This window comes from Tiliqua scincoides, chromosome 1 (assembly GCF_035046505.1).
Source record: "Tiliqua scincoides isolate rTilSci1 chromosome 1, rTilSci1.hap2, whole genome shotgun sequence".
Lineage (NCBI taxonomy): Eukaryota > Metazoa > Chordata > Lepidosauria > Squamata > Scincidae > Tiliqua > Tiliqua scincoides.
In genome coordinates this window covers 265,379,012-265,401,623 of record NC_089821.1, presented here as the reverse complement: position 1 = coordinate 265,401,623, position 22,612 = coordinate 265,379,012, and the positions used below count along the sequence as shown (strand labels likewise).

The 22,612-nt window shown below is 43.6% G+C and overlaps 1 protein-coding gene across 2 annotated transcripts in view; it reads left to right on the top strand.

The window, feature by feature from the left end:
• The first annotated feature begins 3,092 nt into the window (after window positions 1–3,092).
• The window catches only part of BCL2L11 (BCL2 like 11), a 35,699-nt gene continuing 16,179 nt past the window's right edge, over window positions 3,093–22,612 (top strand). The window contains exons 1-3 of one of the 2 annotated variants that reach the window (XM_066625072.1): window positions 3,093–3,173; window positions 4,743–5,154; window positions 20,911–21,023. In XM_066625072.1, coding sequence (XP_066481169.1) covers window positions 4,764–5,154; window positions 20,911–21,023 — 504 coding nt within the window. In that variant the 5' untranslated portion in view covers window positions 3,093–3,173; window positions 4,743–4,763. Of the gene's footprint in view, window positions 3,174–4,742; window positions 5,170–20,910; window positions 21,024–22,612 lie in introns of both variants that reach the window. The other variant, XM_066625081.1, reaches the window with a different exon arrangement.

Below are 22,612 nucleotides of genomic sequence, written 5' to 3'. Positions count from 1 at the left end.
CGTGACACCATAGTCTTCCGAGACTGAAGGATGCCAACATCATATTACTTGTTATTAAGTTTATAACTGTATTACATATAATTTATTACATATAGGGCACAATCCTAACCCCTTGCAGCTCTGAGGTAAGGAAACAAACATTCCCTTACTTTGAGGCCTCTGTGAGTGACACCCAACTGCAGGATGCAGCACACATCCCATTGGCACAGCTATGCCAGTGCTTGAAAGCACTGACATAAGGGGTTAGGAATGTGCCCATAATTTATTAATTACAAAAAGCTGTGCGCTGCCTGCTCACAAGGAGAAGGAGGACATTTAATTTCTTTTCCAGGACACAAGGCTAAAAAAGATGACATGTCCTGGAAAAAGAGGATGTCTGGTCACCCTGCCCACTCCTCCTGCTGCCTCAGCAACAGCTTTCACTCCTCCCCTTTAGCCATCCTTGTGGGCTTACAATGCACAGTCCAGGACATCCTAAGTAAAGGGTGACTTTTTTGTTAAAGCCTCTGTGAGAATCAGTTGAGAGAAAGGGCATCTGGACTTATTGGCATTTCCTAACAGATCAGCACTGTGCTTGTCTGGATGGGCAGCTGATTTTGCCCAAGAAAAGACAAGAAAAACACCTGGAGATAAGCACAGCCTTTACAGTTCTTAGGTCTATTACCAACAAGCCATACAAAATTGTTTGCACTGCCTCTCTCACCGACGCCTCGAATTTGAGAAAAGCAGGCTTCGGATATCACTACATTCACATCCACTGCTCCCCTGGGAGCTCAGAGCACATTTCAGTTTCATAGCAGTCTTACAAGGCAGGTTCTGCTGAGAGGGATTTGCCTGAGCTCTTGAAGCTTCATAACTAGGTGAGGGTGTGAACCTGGATTGCTCAGTTCAAATCAAGCATCATGTTGGATCTCAGTGAAGCTGTGAGGGCAAGGCCAAAGGTCTGACAGTGGAGAAGTTGTGTGTGACTTTGGTTCTTTGGAAGGCTTTGGTGGGGTACTGGGAATGTTGGGTTCTTGCCAGGTTACTGCATGAGTGCTTGGGATGAGACTGTGGGAGTGCTGGGCGCGGGGGCCAGGATGAAGTATGATTATGATGAGGGGCTTTTGATGTGGTAAAGGAGTGGGGTGCTTTTCTGTAAAGTGGGACTGAGATGAAAGACAGAAGGAACAATTTATGGAGGTTGACTAAGTCTATAGTGGTGAATGAGGATATAGCTTGAGGTTTATGTGGAGTTAGGTACTTGTGTAGTGTTTGGTACATAAGATGAGCCCTGCTGGAACAGGCCAAAGGCCCATGTAGTCCTGCTTTTTGTATCTCACAATGGCCCACCTGATGCCTCTGGGAGTACACAGGACAACAGGATACATGTATCCTGTTGCCACTCCCTTGCATCTGGCACTCAGAGCTAACCTATTTCTAAAACTAGGAGGTTGTGTTTGTAACCTGTGGTGAACTTTTCCTCCATAAAGCTAATCCCCTGGTGTTGTGATGGCCAGGTGCCATCACAACATCATGTGGCAACGGGTTCCTTGTCAGCTTTTAATCTGACCCCTAAGGGAAAGCCAACAGGAATGAAGGGCATCCAGGTCAGGTTGGTGGGGTTGAAGCTAGTTGTGGAAGGAACTTTTGTGAGGATAGGACCGTTGATCTGTGGGAAGCCTGGGTTGGTGGTGTTCCATGTTGGTAGGGTAAATGGGGAGTGGGTGGCTGGCTTTCTAGGAGAGGAGGGGTGGCTTGCATGAATTGGTGCGAATGGCAACGGTGGTCTGGACCAGAAGCAACTTGTGTTTGTGTGTAGAGCAGTCATTTTCAATCTTTCTTATCTAACAGCACACTGGCAAGGCACTATAATGGTCAAGGCACACCATCGGTTTTCTGACAAGGCACGCCATGCTGCCAATGGGGGGGCTCACATCTCCCAATGGCCCTACCAATAAATGACCCTCTCCCAAATTCCCGCAGCACACCTGGGGACCATTCGTGGCACACCAGTGTGCCACAGCACAGTGGTTAAAAATGACTGCCGTAGAGTGTGGATGAGGCGAACGGGGGTATGGTGGAGAAATGTGAGGGCAGGTGGGCGAAGTCCAGGGACCTGGGCAAGGATGAATGGGGTGGGTCAGGCAGTGGGGAACAGTGGTGCAGACGGAATGGGTGAGCAGGTCACACGGGGGGCTGGACCCCAGATGGTGATGTGGGCTCTTTGAAGCCGGTGGTTCAAGGTGGGGGGCTGCTGCTGGGTCTGGCACGTTCAGCAGCAAAAGGCCTTCAAGTGTGGGCAGTGGCATAGCCGGGCCGGGGTGTCAAAGCACTAAGTCTTGCAGGGAGCCTCAGCGCAGCGTGCAAGCGGCCCCTCCCCTTCGGAGCCATTCCGGGCATTCGCCTCCGTTTTGTTCCCCCCGGCCCGGAATGGCTCCGAAGGGGAGGGGGAGGGCCGCTAGCACGCTGCGCTGAGGCTCCCTGCAAGACTTAGTGCTTTGACCCCCCCTCTAGTTACGCCACTGGGTGTGGGTTTGGGAGCGAAGCGGGGCAGGAGTCCATCCTCCTGGGCGAGGCGGCTCGCGCTCTGGCTTGGGGAGCGGCTCGCGCCACAGTCAACGCCCTGTCAATCACGCGGCACGAGCTCCGCAGTTGCACCTCAGCGTTGGAATGCGGATCGCCGCCGCCGCCGCGCGCCCGGAGAAGGCAAAGCTCAGCGGCTGCAGGAAGCTCGCGGGGGCAGGCAGAGGGGAGGGCGGGGCTAGGCGCCCGGCGGGGTTGTGGCAGGCCAGGCGCGCGCACACAAACACACACCCCGCGCGCGCCAACCCGTCTGCGCCCCCGCCGCCTCTCAGGCTGAGTTTGTAAACAGTGTCCTCGCGCTGGAGGTGGGCGGGGCGAGACCGCCCCCCGCGCGCCCTGATTGGCCCGTCGGCCTCAGCCAATGCCTGTCAGTGGCGACGAGGAGGGGGGGAGGAGGTCTCCGTCTCCCGTGCGGTGGAAGGCGACTGCAGTCAGAGCGCGGCGGCGCCCTCCTGGTTGGCTGTGGCGGCGTGTGGCGGAGACAGCGGCGGCGGCGCCAACCTGAGGGAGAGCGCCTGAGGCGCACGCCTATCGTCGTGCTGCGCGGAGGCGGCTGAGGCGGAGCTCGCGGGGGCTGCCTCGGAGGGATGACTCAAGAGCCCTGAGGGGTAGGTGGCGGGCGGGCCGGGGTCTCCGCGCTGTCTCCACCTCCCCGGGCGAACCCCTCCCCCTTTGTGCGCCTCTCCTCCCCCTGCCCCCCGCTCGGTCTGTTATTCTCCTGCCTGCGCTCGCGCTCCTTTGTTGGGCTGCCCGTGCGAGGCAGGCGCTCGTCCTCCGCTCGCCCTCCCGGCCGGCGCCGTCTCTGGGCGCCCTTCACGCCCGCCGCGAGCGACCTGCTGGGACTGGTCGCTCCCTCCCTGCCCCGGGAAGTCGCGCTGCGGGACTGCTGGGGTGCTGCTTGTCGTCCCGGCCCCTGCTGCTAGCGATGCTCTTGCTCGGCGTGCCTGCGAGGCTGGCATCCGCCTGCGACCCGCAGCCTGCAAGCCTGGCGCTCCCCCTGCGGGGAAGGGCAGCGATGGGGCGCTTCGCTTAGCGGGGCACAGTGTAGACGTGCGAGGAAAGTCCCTCCAGGTGAGTGTGTGGGTTTGTGAGTGTGGATTTGTGAGTTTGTGGGGGGGTTGTGTGTTGGGGTGTGGGTTTGTGAGTGTGGATTTGTGAGTTTTTGTGTGGGGGGGTTGTGAGTGTGGGTTTGTGTATGGGCTTTGTGAGTGTGTGTGTGTGGAGTTTGTGAATGTGTGTGTGTTTGTGAGTTTGTGTGGGGGGATGTGGCCGGGGGGGAGGCAGTGTCATGCATTGCATCACCCCTGGAGTGACCCAGCATCGTTCATCTTGTTGACTTGCCCCCCCCTCAAAAAAAAGACAAACAAATACTGCAAACCCCCAACCACCAGCAAAGTTCCTTCTGGGGCTTCCTTCCTGCAAGCCTCCCAAGTGCACTCTCTTTCTCCCCCCCCCTTGCCATGGTGGAGCAAGAAGGAGCAGGCTTGGGTTATTGAGCCAGCCTTAAAAGGGTGAGGGAGGAGGAGTGAGCCGAGGAGCTACTTTTGCAGTGTACAAACTCTATTGTGACGCACTTTACTACAACTGATGGCTCTTGCCAAACCTTCCAGACTTGCTGTGATCAGCATATTGTAGAACAATGGAGCGGGAGCCTGGCTGAGTTCCCCCGACTACACAATCACTGCATCCATTGGTCCCTTAACATTTCAACACTGTGTCTGATCCTCCTCTTTTTAATGGGGGGGGGGGAAGAGCAGGGAATCCAAGTTTAATACTCTTTTCAGAAAACAAAACAATGGAACTAATGTTTTGGATTGTGCCTTTTTTTCTCCCCATCTGTAAACATGAGCAGCCTTGGAGCAATGCTCAGCTGGCTAGGAAGTTCTGTCTTTAGAAGTTTCTTCTTTTTGTCCCCAAGGCTTTCCCTCAGCGATGTTGGTCTGGATAGCATTTGATACCTTTAACAGTTCCTGGTGTTTGACTGTGTTTTAATTTGGCTTGCAAAGTTAATTGGCAGTCAAAATCCCAAAATGGGGAGTGATTTGACAGTAACAGTGTCCTGGTGTAATAGTGTCCTGGCGTCTTAATTCCTCTGATAATAAAGACTCTAATAAGTCATTATGTAGTCTGGGTGAACCATATGTGTAACTTGTTGTGTGTGTTGCTCTTTTTTTCAGGAAGGGGGAAAAAAAGGCCAGATGGCGAAACAATCTTCTGATTTAAATTCTGAGTGCAATAGAGAAGGTGGACAATTGCAGCCTGCTGAAAGGCCAGCTCATCCTCAGCATCTTCGACCTGGGGCCCCTACCTCCTTACAAACTGAGTACCAAGGTAATCATTTGGGTGAGCGGGACAGTTCTTCACCCAGTAGCCCTCAGGGACCATTGGCAGCACCCTCCAGCCCCAGTCCATTTGCTACCAGATCCCCGCTGTTCATGTTTGTAAGAAGATCTCCACTGCTGTCCAGGTCTTCCAGTGGGTATTTCTCTTTTGACACCGACAGGAGTCCTGCACCTATGAGTTGCGACAAGGCCACGCAGACTCCAAGCCCCCCTTGTCAAGCCTTCAATCACTATCTAAGCTCAATGGGTAAGCAAGACTATGGTAAGACATTTCTCAAATTGTGCTCTGAACCCCCTTGCCCTGTGAAGCCCCTGTTCTATTTTTTGTGTGTAATGTTCTTTGTCCTTATCTTAAACCTGAAGGAATTAGGGGCGCAATACTAACCCCTTATGTCAGTGCTATCCAGCACTGGCATAGCGGTGCCAGTGGGATGTGTGCTGCATCCTGCCATTGGTTGTCACTCATGGAGGCCTCCTCAAAGTAAGGGAATGTTTGTTCCCTTACCTCAGAGCTGCATTGCCCTTATGTCAGTGCTGGGGTTAGGATTGCACCCTGAGTTGTGTAATGCAGTGGCAAAGAGTTTCAGCTGTGACCAAAATTATCTCCCAGTTCAAATGCATGAATGTTGTGGGGCTGGCAGGTGAGGCATAACTATCCCGTTGTTGTCTATGGAACAGTGCTGCAGCCACCCTACCTGCTTACACCTGCTTTCTCAAGTGTAAGGAGAGCCTCCTTGGGTGTAAGAGGGTGGGATGGCTGCAGCCATGGACAGGTTGTCATGGACAAGGATGGGGCTGTTCTTCCTCACCTGCTGCCCCCACATTTGCACGTCCCTTTGTCATGAACACAGTTGATTTTTGCTTTTTGCAAGCCACCATGGCGTGTACCCTAGGGATGATAATGTTAATCTAGTTTACAGAGGAGTTGTACAGATTGAGAGGAAGTATGTAAAGTGTTCAAACAATCTAAAAAGTAATACAGTTGCTAGTGTTAATTGTAATAACCAGTATGCTTTGATATTGAGAACACAGTATTGATGCTTTAGGAGTAATGGGCAAAAAAAACAAAAGGGAATAATTTTCTGGATTTAAAATAATTAAAAAAAAATCATCCAGGAAGTTGTTGTATGTTTGGTCATATACTGAGATTGTGATACTTATGACCTTCAAAGTAATTATGTCAATTAGCTACTTAGACCATTTCTAGATAACAGGAGTGAGGGAAGAGAGCTTCTGAAATAGAAAGTGCCTTATTAAAGAGTTCCTGTTCATTGCAATCCTAGGCTTTTGTTCAGTTGTAATGATAGGTCTTTGTGGCAATTAGTCCATGTGGGCTTGCAAAACTGCCTTTCTTCTACCTGAATATGTAGTTTGCAGGAGATCAGTGATTAGTTTCAGAGTACAGATCACCTGTAAATTGCAAGGTTTGGAAGATATCTTGGGTATCATTGTGCAGAAAAGCACACAAGATAGGTATTGGTTCACTCATATCCAGTCCAAGGAGACTGCATTGCTTACATTCAGTCAGTGGCGGGGAGGGTGGCAAAACAGTAAGTTATGCAGGCTCTTCCTCATACTGTGTAAGCAACCCTTGCCTTTGGAGCCATTTCAGATGTGGAGGAAATGCCTCTGCATTCCTCTCACCATTGCTCTCTTCACCTGAAATAGCTTTGGAGGTGAGAAGCTGGAGGTGAGAAGCAGGTTGGGGCAGCTTCAAAACTTAATGCTGTCCCCTGAGAATGCCACTGCATACAGTGATACTCTCTGATCAATGTAGAATACAAACTTGGAACCTTGCAATGACAATATAATGTACAGAGTGCTTAAGGCTTGTCTCACTGAGCTCTTTCTTAGGAACTGCATGAGCTTTTACATTGCATCCTTTCCTCATGGTTCTTATGGTCAGGGTGCTTCAGCCTGCTTGATTTTTCGTCTTTGAACTTTTGCAGTATCCTGGGGAAAAAGAGTAGCTGTCTTTCTAAGGTATCCTTTCAGTGTTCTTTATTTGTTTTATAGAGCACTGAACCAAATACATGGGAAGATACTGTATGGACATGCTGCTAAGCCAGTTTATTTCCAAGTGCTTATGTACCCTTTCAAAGTGCTTTAACAATTTTAGTCTAAGATTTCAAGCACATTAATCTTTCCATTTTTACCATGGAAACTAAAGGCACTTCCTGAAAACTCCACCAATCAGAATCTGGATAAAATGGCTTATGTTTGTGTTTCAGTAGTCTTTTTGTTTTGATATGTTTAAAAAAGCTTCAAAATTTTATTGTGGCATACATTTTTTCCTGCTTAGAAACACATTTGGGAAATTATTGGTGCAGCCTATTTATTAGGATGAAAATGGTAATGATGTTAGAGTAAAAATAGTATGGCTTGCCTGCTTATAGTAATTTATAGGATTACAGTGAAAATGATGTACAGAATAGTTTTTTTGGCATCAGAGGCTTTGTTTTCTTTAATAGTTGTATGACAGATAATAATTCAGTTGCAGCTTTTCCTGGCATAGAGATGAAGTAGTAAGGGAAACTGCACCTGTTGAATCCCTTATCTGCTATGCAGCTGTAAACAGGGCACTGTCGGGAGGGGGGAAACTGGCAATCCTAGTAAAGAATGATGTGAACAAGCATAAAGAATATTGGAGGTTCGACTTGTAAATTATCAGTTGCTGGTAATGGGAGTGTGTTTAATTGGTTAGGTTAACAGTTTCACAAGAATAAAAAACACTGCCCTTAGACTAGCATTTCTGAGTGGATTGTGACCCACTTGGTGGGTCACAACCTGATTTTGGTGGGTTGCAAAGCTGCAGCTGAAAAGCTGATACCAGATGAGCAAAATGCATTGAACCCTATGGAAAGTGAAACTGAGTGATACCACATGTGTATTCGTAAGTAGACAAACATACCTTGGTCCATTGGTGCAGGCTGAGAGGAATCCAACGCCACCAGAATGGTCCTGATCCGATGAACACAGCCCCCCAAAAACACCTGAGAAATGTCCCTCCCTCCAAGCTGACAAATGTATTGAGCCCTATGGAAAATGAAACTAAGCCACACATTCCTGTTTACTCATGAGTAAGCAAATGTGCCTTGGCTTGTGTGGAAGGTCAGGCAAAGGGGAGCGCAAGGCTAACAGAATGGTCCCAATCCTATGCACACGCAGCTCAAAAATGCTCTGGAAGGCAACCCCCCTACAATAGTACAGTAAGAAAAAGCTTGAGCTGGTAAGACTTTTTTATTTTTTTAGTCTTGTAAATCTAGGTGGGTTCTGATGGTGTGTAATTTTTAAAAAGTGGGCTCCAGTGCTAATATGTTTGGAACCACTGCTTGATTGAAAAGGGTTGTTGTCTTTTACAAATTCCTCTCTTCTCTCCCCCCCCCCCTTCAGTAGAGTCTCATTTCCTCTCCTCATCATTCTGGCTTTCTAATGCTGTTTAGAGGGAAGCTTTGAATCACAATACAGTCCAAACAAAAAAAGAAGTTGGATTTAAAATTGATTTGTCCCAAATCACACTGAACTGGCTTAAATATAAGAAACTGAACTGGGCATTGGGTAGGGCTGAAAATCTTGCAGTGTTTTGGGGGGGGGGGGGTTACAGAGTTTTGTTTTGTTTTTTTGCAGGCAGGCTACAGAGAGAATTCACTTGGTGAAACAGGGCTGGCTTCCCCATCTCATCTCCCCTGTTTGTTTTACTTTAATTATTTCTAATTTTCATTTTAATTTATTTAAAGTCTGCCTATCTAGAGAAAATAGCACAATTTCAGTGCTTGCTGCACTCTCAGGAAAGCACTTCCTGCTTGATGATGTCACTTCAGGCCATGATATCACTTCCAGGTTAATGACATCACTTCTGGTGCGTCCTGGACAAATTGTCATTCTAAAAAGTGGGTCCTGGAGCTAAAAGTTTGAGAACCATTGCCTTAGACCAGTGGTCCTCAAAAGGAGGATCCTAAATTCTAATCCTCCTCCCCCACAAAGACTTACTGAGGGAGTAAAACTCCCTCAGAATTTGAGCACCACTGCCTTAGACAATATTGGTTCTTGTTTTTCACCCTGTTCAAGGAGTGTGGCTCCATGTTATGAGAAGGTAATAATAAGTGAAACATATTAAACCAGTGGTTCTCAAACTTCTAGCACCGGTTCCCACTTTTTAGAATGACAGTGTTCTCAGCTTATATTTACTAGTGGTAGTACACTGAGCCTATGCATTGGAAGCATGTCCTTGTAAGCGTCTATAGGATTGCAGCCTTTGACCACTACCCTGAGCTGAAGAGTTTTGCATCCGAGCATTCCTTTTAGCAAGAAATACACTTCTGTTAGTTCTGTCCCACATTTCTGCAGGCATTCCAAAAAATTTCTCAGGTGGGTCAAGCTTTTCTGCATACAACTCCTGTATGTATAGCTAGAATGAGGTAGGAGAGAAAACACATGCTGCTGCATCCTCAGTACAGAACACAAGCTGTATTCCAATTCCATTGGTGCTAGGTACAGGCTTTTGTTTCTGCTTCTACTTTAGGTTTCAGGGCTGCAAGTAACACACTTGCACTACTTGCACTACTTGCACTTGCACTACTTGCACTTGCAGTACTTGCACTACTTGCACTTGCACTACTAAGAGAAGTAACACTACTCTTCCGGACTTGCTTTTGAACTTTATGCACTGCCAGAAATATTCAGTGCCAGGTGAATCCTTTATTAATGGTATTTATAATACTTTGGGTTACTTGTTCTCATAATTGAGAAATGTAGTACAATCTTGGGAAAGTTTGGCAAAGTCGTAAGCCAGTTGTGGGTAGCATACGACTGGCAGTATGCATAAGGTCTCAGAGATGCATCTATGTGGCCTGAAGACTGTGGTAGGAGCCCTGAGAATTCAAAATTTCTTAATGCTTAAATACATGGTTCCAACTCTCATGTTTTGCCAAAGAGATATGAGGAAATAAGATGGCAAAAATGTTTTTAATATTTGAAAATAGGGAGGCAAGTTTTTAAAAACATCTTCTCATCAATCCCATTTTTAAATTTCTAGTTGCCTCTATTTCCCTCCACTTCCTCAGTTATGCCGTATGTCATTTTTTGATTGTGAATTCCTTTAGGCAGGAACATCTTCTCATTTTCTGTTAAGTGCCCTGCACAGAAATAGTGCTATATAAATTCATAATAATTAATAACCATATAGGGGAACAGTTTCAGACTGGTTATACTGTAGAGCAGGAATCTCCAAACTTTTTGGCTAGAGGGCTGCATCAAATATCTGGTGTGGTGTTGAGGGCTGGGGAAAAAATTTAAATATAAAATTTAAATAAATAAATTGGAGATGGAACTTAGATGAGTGAATAAATGAAATAATGGCCTCATTCATTCAACCTCTCTGGCCCTCAGAACACCCTCCAGACACAACCAGAGCACAGCTTGGTCACATACAGTTGAGTGGGCCAGAGGCCTTCAGGGGACAAGAGGCTGGCTGCGGGCCGCGTCAAGGCTTCTCGCGGGCCGCATCTGGCCCCCTGGCCAGGGTTTGGAAACCCCTGCTGTAGAGAAAGTTCAGCAGAACCATCTGTTAACTTTGACTATTCTGAAACTGGTACACATGTAGCCAGGATTTGCAAATTAATCGTGGCTTGTTGGTGCATGATAAATTTCAAACCTCCCAATTCTGTCTTATAAAGCTGCACAGAAGGCTGTCCTATTCATTTGTGGATGATGTTGCTGTCCATGCACTTAGAGAAGTTCTTGAATTCTCTCTCTGCATTTAAGTCTGTAGGCACTTTTTGAAAGTAATACTACTGTAATAATGGCTGTTTGCCATACGTGCATGACAGATCATGCAGAATGTACCATTCAGAATTAAGTAGGCAAGTTAGCCACACAGCTGCTGTCACTAGGAATGGGGCTTGTGAAACTTAATCCTTTAGTCATTTATGGTAACTAAAACCATAGCAAAGATGTTACTTTTAATTTCTTTTAATGTGGTTTGTTTTCCTGTAGCTTCAGGCAAATTTTATGTCTGAAATTGCAATGATAAAAGGTAGGGCAAGTTTTTTACACTGAGCAGTTTATATGACCACTTCCCTTCATATTCCAGTGAAAGCTGATTTTCAATTTGATTTGTTTTCAAAATGAGATATCAATTTGAAAACAATTGTCCTAATTGATGTTGCGACATCAGTTAAAAAATGCATCCCATTAACATAAATGGCATAGGATTATATCTTTAAAATTTCTTTTGAACAGTAAACTCAAATAGAAACATTGGAATACAAAATCTATACCCAGTGCTTTGTGAAGTAGCCATAGTAAAATGCTCCCTAAGAAATGTTTTTCTCGCACTACTATAGGTTTTGGAGATTAATAGAAGCTTACTGACATAAAATGCTTCCTTCAACAAAGGAGACAATTAAGATGACGCATGTTGCTTATACTAAATTACACATGGGTGTGAAATATTTCCTTTGTATTTGAGGAAGAGGGGAAACTTCAGTTCTTGAAATGTACTCAAGTGTCTTAAAAGTTCTTGAAATGCCTTAAAAGTTTTCTTTTGAAAATTCATTTGGACTAGACTTGTTCTGAACTTGTTCTCATCTTTTTGAAAGATAACATTACTTTGTGCTAAAGTTTCTAGTGGACAGTGATTATATTCTCCAGATCTTGGTTAGCAAAGGGCTTGATTGTATAGAAACTGTATTTAAGGTTTCATGTCATAACAGCAAGTGGCTTTTGATATTAGGATCTGGTAGGGAAAGCAGAAGTACAGGTGATGCCTTTATCCTCTTTTCTGTAATTCCAACATAACATCCAAAGAGGGTAATTGTGCATCTCCCTGTGCATCATGCATTTTACCATGTCTGATGTTCTTAGGGAAGAACAGTGCAGCTTTTTCTTTGGATGTAACATCTGAAGCTCCCAACATCTGGATTTTGAGATGTAACATTTTCAATTTCAAAATGAAATTCAGAAAGCATATTTCTTCAGAAAAATGCTTCGATTATGGACCCAGTTCTTACTGCGATTGTAAACCTGTGTCTAGGTTTTACCACTTCATGATCAATGCTTAAGTGTGTCTCTTTGACAAAAATTTTCTCCTCAGGAAAAAAAAAAACTATACAAGGAGAGAGATTCTAACTGACCTTCTCTCTGGTATCTGGTTTTCTGTGTGGAGAGATTTTGCTTTTGTTTTGCATGTGGCAGCATTTGTTCATTTGAGTCCCCACCTGCAGCCTTAAGTGGTATAGAACAAGGGTTCTCAGTGTGTTTTTTTTATAGTAATGAAAAACTTCTGCAAATCTTAATGGAATTTAGCTTGCATCAAAATATGGTTGTAATGTTTTCCTCTCCTGTTGCTGGGATGCTGCTGCTACATTTTCTGGAGTTCACTAGAGGTCCTTCTGACTCCAGTCCAACATATGTTGGCAGTTGGAAGCAGTCATAGTTTTCCTTGTTCCATGGACAGTGAAATGACCTATCTGCCAACTCTTTCACTATTTCTTGCTCCTTCTGTTGGGTTTTCCTGTGGAGAAGAACAGGGAGGAAAAGGCATAAGACAGAAACAGGTTACTTCCTAGAAGTGGCTAGCTCTGCTAACAGTCACTGCCTCAGCCCACAAAGCATAATAAAAACGACTTAAAACAAGTTTCTCCTAGGATTTCATATTCTAAACAACAAAAATACATTGACTTCTTTTGGGCCAAATTTGGGATGTTGCAAAAACAGTTATGGATAATTGACATACTTTGTAATAATGGGTTATTTGCAAAGAAATGTCTGTGTTTGGTGTTGGAAGCATCACCAAACCTGTATTTTGAAACATAGTGAAACAAAACCATTTTGCAGTCCTAATAGATATAATTTAATATCATTATGTAATGTTATAATTAAGTTTACAGTGGATGTGTTGAAGTAGCAAAAGTGCTAGAAAACTGATGCATAATATAGTTCAAAAGCTTTTTGTCTTGATGTGAAACTTTGTATGTGTTAAGGAACTTTGCTTAAATATTGATTTCAATTAGTGTTTAAATGGGGCTTATAGGCTGCAGTTCTATAATACTTACCTAGAAGTAAGGCCTATTACACTCAGTGCATGCATAGGATTGCACTGTTAATTTGCCATCTAGTCTGAGTATCAATCTCCTATTGTAAAAAGTTACAACCCTCTTTGGAAGGAGAGAACAATGTTCACTTGAACTGCATGTCAGCAAGGATTGAGAATTTTCTGAACTTCTTTAAATTGAATACATTCATGTATGCTTTTCACATTTTTTGTGCCTCTACTGAAGATCACACATCTTTTGACCTAAAGAACCTATTCGTTAGAATTCTGTTTGCACACTTCATTTAGAGTGCTATGTAGCACAGTTTTGTATGGTACATGAGGTTAGTTTCATATTGATACTGTGCTGTCAGCCTCAGTTGTTCAGAAACTATGAGTCAGACACACTACGAAGAATGAGATATTTGGTTTCTGTGCTACTAAAGGCACTCCACAATCTTTTACAGCATTTGCGTGATTTAAACACTTTTTAATTAAGTGAAAGTTCAGATTCTCTCAGTTTCAATACAGGGACTTAAAAACGCCAGATATTGCAGTAAATTTGCCAGTCATTGTGATGTGGTGGTTTGTGAGATTCTCAAATGAAAAGAAAATATTCTGCTGAAGAATTACAAATATTTTACTTTGGTCTCCTATGCTTTTTATTTGGCATGTAGATCTCTGATATTAAGGTTAGAAGACTTGTTGGAAGTAATTTCAGGTGTTTAATAAATGCAAACAAGCAATTCAGTCTAGAAGCATAAAGTGCTTGGCTGCAGTTCTTAGGATTTATGACCAGCAGCATCACATTCCAGCAGCTGTTCTTAGTGATGTGTTGTATTAATGTCACTGCTTCAGGTGTCATGTACAGTGCACTGAGAATGTTGCAGGCTTCTTGCTATCTCTTTTATTTTTCTTCCAAGAAGTCAAAGCATCAATACCCAGTATGCTTTTCCTTATGGGGGGGGGGGAGGGTTTTCTGAAATCTGATTGTCATGTGTTTAGGAAATATGTGATCCACATACTGATTACTGTACTTCTAGAGAGATGTTCCACATAACTCAAAGAGCAGAAAGTAGTTGCCTACCATTTCCCTACTGCGGATTCTCATGCTGAATGGTTAGTGTCTTGTGAGTGCGGAATACCTGTTCTTTTCAGAAGCTTCGTATTTGGAAAAACCATTTTTTGGCTCATAAACATATTTTACCCAATAAGCCCATTTTAGAAATTGTCAAGACAGTCTTAAGGATGCAGCATCACCAAACATATGAACTTCAAATCCTAAGTTAATTATCATTTACAAATTATTTTACAACCTTGTTTGTCTTCTCTGTTTTACAACTGTAACCCAACCAGTTATGATACTGTGTATTGCAACAATGTGGGAATGATGTCTTTGTGTTCCCACAGTTTTGTTTCATACACTGCCAGGAGTTAATTATGGCCCATCTGAGTGCTGGCATAACAAAGTTGAGGATGGGACAGTTATACCCCATGGTGTGTGTTTGAGGCTGACTGCCAAAAGAGATGGCTTTATATTTCTGAGTAGAGGCTGAGATGCAAGTGTGCTGTGCTTTGCAGGACGGGGATCCAGTAGCTGTTGTAAGGCTTTCTTGGCATTAATTTTATTATAACTTGAAGTTAATGAGTACAAGTTTATAAATTTCTGTGCAAAAACTAAGCAAAGCATTCTGTAATTCATATCCCCTTCCAGAAATACCAATTTAGAGATCAGCAAATCATAAGAAAAGGCACCACTATTGGAGAAGTTAAATGTAAAACAAAATGTAGAAGGAAACCCTTGTTAAGTTAATTTGACCGGCCACTTTTGAGATCAGAGTGCTGGACTAGACAGAAGTTATCCTATGTAAAACCTGCTGAAATGAAGGGGAGCTTTGCTAGAGTTGCTGTCTGCATAGGCTGTTTGTAAGGGAGCTTGGTGGTTGCTTCTTAAGACTGCTTTTGGAGAAGGCAGTTACACTTTTAAGATTTTTTTCACTTGAGGACAAATAACTTATTCTGTACAATAGAGCTGAGGCTCTTCAGGTCTTGTCAGAGATGTCTGGTCTAAGAGAAAGAGCTAGATAGGATTCATATTGGGCATCATTTTTCTGCAATAATACCTACATTTAAAACAAAAAAAAAAATCACTTTTTGTTTAACAATGTCAGTGAAGCAATGCAAGATTACCAGGATTGTTTGAATATGATTGTAGCTATTGTGTTTTGTATAGGGATGATATTAAATATGAATGTTGAAAATGTATCTCAACTTTGCATAACTAAATGACTTGACACTCCTGATCTTTTTGATCTCATAGTACCACAGAAAGTCCTTTATGAAAGCCTCAGATTGATTTCACTATTAACCACATGAAACATTATATTAATTTCTTGACTTGCAGAACCTGTCATTTGAAGTCAATATATGCTTTTTGATATGTACACAGTCCCTTAGGTCCTATTATGAGCTTTATATTTTTTTGAAGCTAGTTGCACAGTTCTGCTTTTGTGTGCTTATGTGAAACTAACATCTTGTACAAAGCATGAGCAGGTGGCTTCTCAAGAGAAAAAAGCATCTCTCTTCCTGGAGGTCCATTATATGCGAGACCTCTGTATAATATGCAAAAATCCATTTGATGGCATCTTCTTTCCTGATAGAGAACTTAATCAAGAAGAAAATAACACTTCAGCTCAAGTCTTGAAAGCATCACAGATTTTCCTGGTTTATGACAAAGTTTGCACTTTTACAGAGAACCAGGAGCCACTTTGCATAATATGAGGTTTCCTGTATTGATCTGCACTTTCAATTGTGTGCGCACACAATAAATGTGTGCAACAACACATGGCAAATTACATTTGGATCTCCACAGTTTTCAACATGAAAGTGATTTCTTGTATAGGAAACTTGTCTTTTGTGGCTTCTCACTTTTACTCTTCAAATAATGTTGCACACCCCTGTGCAAAAAGCAGTGTGGCCTTGACCTAATCAGTGCATATTTACCCAGACCTCCCCTGGCTAGAAGATAGTACTACAAGTCGTGCCTTGTTATCCACTGATTTGACTTGCCACTGAAACCGTGGTCCACCTTTAAATGCCTAGTAACAAGGGAAAAAAGCTCCAAAAGTCAATTTCCTACCTTTGCACTGTTAAACTGCACTTGTTGCAAGTCTCTTGGAGTTAAAGATAGCTTCAAAGACCCACTCCTGGGTTTCTTGCTCCTCCATTGTTGCCCCAGAATGCATCAATATAGATAGATGCTATACAACAAGAGCTGTTTAGTGCTGCCAGAACCACATGCTCTCCACTCCATCTCCATATTCCAGTCAGTTTTGGGAAACCGGGCTCCTTCTTTTACCACCTGGTGCGCCCGTAGGCTCGGAGAGCTTTCACACTTGCAAGATGTAACGCTCTTCCATCAGCCCTGTTAATGGGCAGGTTCAGTGGTATTTCCTATTCAGAGAGGAAATGCAAGTGTGGTAGGGATTGCATTGAGACTCTAATGCATACCTTTTTCCACTGCCTGCTACATGATGCGTCACGCAAGAAATATCTAGGCCCATTGTTAGCTAGGATGCAGGGCTGGGAGGATTCAATCATGCTTCAGTCTCTCCTTTCCACACCTGATTCTGAGACCCTGGATAATGTCGCTTCCTTTTTATCTGGGGTAATAGCCAGGCAGAGCTCTGGGACTCTGGGCAATGTGTGAGGAGAAGACTGATGTTTATGTTGTGTTGTCTTTGTATATTTTTGTTTTTGTTCTTTCTCTGTATTTTATGCCAATAAAGGTCTTACTGAACTGATAGATGCTATACCAACTGAGAGCAGTATAGCCTCTATACCAATGCATTCTGGGATGATAATGGAGGAGCAAGAAACCTGGAAGTAGGCATTTAAAGCTACTTTTCCACTGATTCCCACTGAGGGTTCTCGAACGGAACCCCAGTGGATAACTAGGCACAACCTGTAATCTGAAGTTGTCCTTTAGCCATTGGGCTTCTGAACCTATCTGCCAGAGGGAATGTGCATGCGAAATGAGTAGTGTTCTTGGCCTGGATGCTCTGAGATTTGGTTCTGCTTGATCCCATGGAGGGAAGCGCTAGTGGGCAGTTAGATGTCCCTTTTCATGACATTTGTGACTGTGTCAGCCTTGCCAATTTGAATTCTTTGCCTCAGGCACCAAAATGTTTTGGGGCTGGCACGGGATGCTGTTGCGCTGTGTGCAACTTGCATGTTGCATTTGGTGTTAGAATTTCCTTGAATGACATTTGGGAACTAGGATAAGTTTCATATCGTCAATGAGTAAAATGGATACTGTCTAGAGTAGGGAGTTTGGAGAGGGGCTTCTTTTGATGCTTTACTGGCATGAGTGTGATCTTCATGCAAGATATTTGTATCTTTTTCACTTTTCATTGCTATTTATTGAGAACTCTGTTGATTTGTAGAAAGGTGCCTGGTGGCCTATATTCCCTCTAGGGGGCCCGTGCCAGTGCATGATGCTGTCTCTGGATGCTTAGTGATGACATTATGTCATTGCCCAGATGTGCACAGCCTTGCATGGAACACTGCCAGTGGTCCTTTCATCTTTATGCTTTTCTTGGGGATTGCCTCTTATGCTTTGTGACGATGGTACAACAGGAACGATTGACAAAGTGAAATGGCTTAATTTTGGCTGAGTCAAAAACAAAAAGAAAAATTGAGTTCGTTGGCATTATAGCATGCTATTTGCAGAGTGCTCCTTTTTTGCAATTTACTGTGGTAAGATTGTTGGTTGGCGCCTCATTCCTGTACTTTAAAACTACAGAAAGATTAAGAATTTTAAGCCAGTATTGCAAGAATTTTGATGAATGAAATTCAGCTGTTAAGCAACGGACTAAAATTGGGCCTGTTGAAAATTCTGTTTTGAAAACTGAAAAAGACCCTATCGGACTACTATAATGTGAAAACAATACATCCATAAGTCAAACAAATGTTTGTTTGGCTTTGAAATAAATTTTCTGCCCAGATTGGAGCCAACCGCATTTGCCTGAAATTTTCACTGCTCTGCTAACTGTTGCGAGATTGGAAGCTGTGTATATTCCCCTGTGAACCCTTTATGGTTTTAATGCCAAGTTGTCAAATACTTGGTGTAAAAAGTGCCGTCATGCTTGCTTACATTCTCAGATGTTTGCTGAAGGGGGAAAAAGTCAGCCCAAGACCACAGATTTGAGAAGCACTTGAAGATAATTTCATCAGACCCCCTGCAGTGGTAGTGTTGTGTTGACTGAAATAATCTTGGAGAGCTGTTCATATGTTCTAAAAATCTCTAGGAAAACAGATATTTATAAATTGAAAGTTGCTTGATTTACACTTTACCTGGTGGTTGCACAGAGGTTTAGGTTAGTATTAAAACTTGCTTCTCAACACTGATGGTGCTTTGTTCTGTGAAATGAATTAGAGTACAGGTGTGTGTCCCCCATACCTGTAAATGTATAATCTATCAATTGTAAGTGAATTACTCCCTAATTTGAAGGGCCAAATAAACTATTCATTCAGATGACAGTTCTAGCAAATTGTTAGCCTATATTTTCCCTCAAAATTAAGTTTATTTTTATTCATGTACCAAAGCAGAATCAAGTGGTGGGGGGATCAGGAAATACTGTATAAGACTCCTGCCTGTCCAGTAGGAAAGAGTTGTGATGTGTGGAGCAGCTATGCTCTTTGCATTTCCATTTTGAAAACTCCTCTACTCTTTTCCAAATCAGCCTTTGTTTAGTAAAGTGCATGTGTATCTCAATATCAGAAAATCTACATTTTCTGCTGATCTGGCTTGCCTCTTCTATATTGTTGTCCATGTGCAATTTGAGAGTGGTGTGTAACTGCAGAGAGCAGCATAGAAACAAATCAGTTGTACAATTTTAAATGGCATGCTGCAGCATCTACATGCTGAGTAGATTTACTTGAGACTAGATGCTTGAAATGCCACCTCTGTGCATTGCATTAAAGGAGAAGAGCATTTCAGATCCTTTGGGATTCAAGGAGCCAGTGTGAGCAATCCAAGCAAAAAGTGGCAATATGGCACTTGAATTCACAAAGGACTGTCCCTTTAGGGCACGAGTTGGCAAATTTTTCAGGCAAAGGGGCCAGACACTCAGCAATGACATCATCATGTTATTGCCAAACTTTTAGGTAGCTGAGCTCCCAGAAGCAACTACAGGGAGCTTGGCTTGAGTCTCTCACCCAATTTGCTGCATGCCGTGGCACAGGGGCTCCATAAGCCCGGGCATGAAGCTCTGCTGTGTCCTGTCCAGGATGCAGCAAATTGGGCATGAGGCTTTGTCTCCTAAGCTAAGCTCCACACTAAGCTAAACTCCAAAGATGACTTTGGGTGGCATGCTGGATCCAGCCCGTAGGTTGCCTTCCCCGCTTTAGGGATTAAGCAGCAGGTCGCCATGTTTTCTTTTGCATACGCATTCTTGAGTAGATGTAACAATGCACTGCTTGAAATGGCACATTGCTATGGATCCTGTAGCACAGATTTATATGAATGGAGACATTAGTGTGCTGTTTGAAAGATTCACAGCAGTGCATCTTGAAGAATCACAGATAAAAATTAAAAAATTATTACCTTTCCTGTGAGACAATAATTTGATGAGTACAGACATGCTTAATGATTACTGGTGTTCAGGCATCCCTGCAGTTATTTTTATTGAATATTTGTATTTCATAGCCACGATGGACTGCATCATTAAATTGGATGTGGAATTTCCCTAATCAAGGTCTCTTGAGTCCTTTATTATTAGGTAAATGCTTATATATTGTTTGATCCTGTTTTATACGTGGAAAACCCCTTATGTCAAGGAACCAAAGTTTTTGACAATTATTTGACAGATTTATGGAGGTGAAGTCCATCACAGGTTACAAGCCATGATGACTGCATGCAACTGCCAAGGTTTAGAAGTAGCCTATCTCTGAATGCTACATGTAAGAAAGTGGCAACAGGAATCGGGTACAGGCACCCCCCCATGTCCGTAGATCCCATATCTTTCATTTCGCTTATCCACAGTTCTGAACCCCCCCCCCCAGTCATGCTTTTGATGTCTGGTAAATGGGGTATGTTGACATTTTGGGCACTCCATAGCAGGTCTGGAAACATAAAAAGGTTAAGAACCCTGTTCTAGGAGGAAGGGCGAGATACAAATCTAACTAATAAGCAGACGTCTTGATTGAGAACCGAACACTAAGATACATACAGCTGCCACCAGAAATGGCAATTGTATCTTTAGCTGTCAGCTGTGACATCTAGAAGAATTTATTGACATCCAGATATCATGATGTTCTACATTGTCGTTCTCACTTCAGTTATCATTACTGTTGTTGGTTGGTGGGGATGCTGTGGAGTACTGTGATATTAGGAGATGTTCAGTACAGGTGCACCTGTTTCACAATGTCTTTTTTGAGAGATGGTCATCCTGTACTTCCATTCTTTTTATGGTCAGTGTCTGAGTTTGTATTTAATGAAATCTATATATTCTATTTAATTTGCTTCTTTCGAGAATTTGATATTTTGTGCTGTTGATTCAACAGTCTTGGATGGTTTGGAAAACGGCAGTTAACGCCGTCTCAGGGTGAACAGGGTAGGTAGCTTTTTATTTTACTTTGCTCCATTTACCACCACCCTTGGGCCAAACTTCTAATCCTAAGAGCATGACGAATCCACTAATTGTATGCTAGGAAGTTAACTTGAAGAAGTAGTTTTTAATAAACAAAAGTGTTAGGAGTTCTGATGTCATAGTAATTTTAATATAAAACATAATTACAGGTTCTTTGGTGGCTTGTGTATTGAATAATTATCCTCTCTGTATATCTTTATTAACAGCTGTCATTCTCTATCTTGAGATTTGGACAGAAAAATGTAACAAAACTTTCTAATGGATGAGAGAACACTTTTTGGAAACTTATAAATGTGTTTTTAATGTTGCTTTGATCTAGCTTCCAGAAGGCAGGCGCAGCCAATCCCTGAAGATATGCGGCCAGAAATATGGATTGCACAGGAATTGCAGCGCATTGGAGATGAATTTAATGCTTCATACTGTCCAAGAAGGGTAATTTTAAATATTTTTATTTCTTGGCTGCAATCCTGTTGTGTTGCCCTGTATGCCCAAACAGGGGGGCTCTTAACTTTGGGATAAAGTAGGTGTGGGGGAAGTGTCCTTCTCTGAAGGTGTGGTCAGCACTGCCTGCTAATCTAGTGTGCAGTCCTCTCCACTTGTCTTTCCCAGATCTCCATAAATGAAGGCCTCACAGGATAGCTGAGGGAGAGGGTTGACAACCACTCACTTCCTTGTCTGGCTGTCGAAGGTGCTTTTTCATGACAGTAGGGTCGACTAATTCCAACCAGCCCCTTATTTGGCACTTTCCCTGAATTAGCCAGCCCCTCATCCCTTGCCAGGGTGGTTATATCTCTGAGAGAGGCTCAGACAGGGACTCAAAGAGTATCCCACCCACCTCCCATCACCAGACTCACTCTCCAGTCTCATTTCCCTTGCTGCACCTGTGAGCCAATTGACATGGCTCTTTGCCCTTCCTCCCACCCATGTGCTGGTATCAGCGATGAAGCCAGCTGAGCTGATGGGAGACAATGTCAGGCTTGAGCTCCCCCCTCCGCTGCTGTCATGTCAGCTGAGGAGCTTCCTCCTACTGCTTCCTCAGGCCACAAAATGTTGTTTGCCACGAGGGAAGCTGACACAGCAGCTGGTGCAAGGTTAGTCTCTCCACATCCAGGCCTGGCCGAGGGTGAGCCTGCACTGTCCTCACTGCCAGCTATCTCCTTCGCTGATGAAGGTGAGTCCAACCCCAGACACTGGGAAAAGTGCCCACAACAGTATATCAGCCCTTTTCTAAAGCTCTGACCTAGGGGTGCCCAAACCACTTGTGGCCCTCAAGGTCTCCCAATCCGGCCCGCAGGGAGCTCCCGGTCTCCAACATAGCCTCTGGCCCTCCGGAGACTTGCTGGAGCCTGTGCTGGCCTGCTGCAACTGCTCTCACTGTGATGGCCAACTTTTTGGCCTCTTGCATGAGCTATGGGACAAGGGCTCCCTCCACTGCTTGCTGTTTCACGTCTGTGATGCAGCAGCGGCAGGAAAGGAAAGGCCCACCTTGCGTTGTGCAAGGCCTTTTATGGTCCTTGAGTTGCAAGACCTTCATTCATTCATATAAGTTCCATCTCTAATATATTCATTTATGTAAATTTATTCAAATTTGAAATGTAAATTAATTCTTTTTTCCCCGACCCAGTATCAGAGAGATGACGTGGCCCTCCTGCCAAAAAGTTTGGACACCCCTGCTCTGACCTAACAAAATTTCAATTAAGTATGCTTTTAGTGTGGCTTAGTCTCAGAAACTGCATAAAATTGCAGCTCTGCTCACCTATATATTTATATTCACATTTTGACATGTAACATTTAGAGCATAATAACAAATTCTCAGTCAAGGTTTCAGGTTTGTCACTGTGTCCCAGGGCAGGAAGAAGAGATATGTGGAATGAGATACAAAATACATTTCAGATACATGCTACATTGTAGGCAAGAGGCAGGCATTAAATTCATTGTTTTGGTAAATCACTAAAGCACAATGTATATGTGTTGCAGGTCATGGAGAAAGGCCTTACCCACGTTATCATTCCCCATGTGTG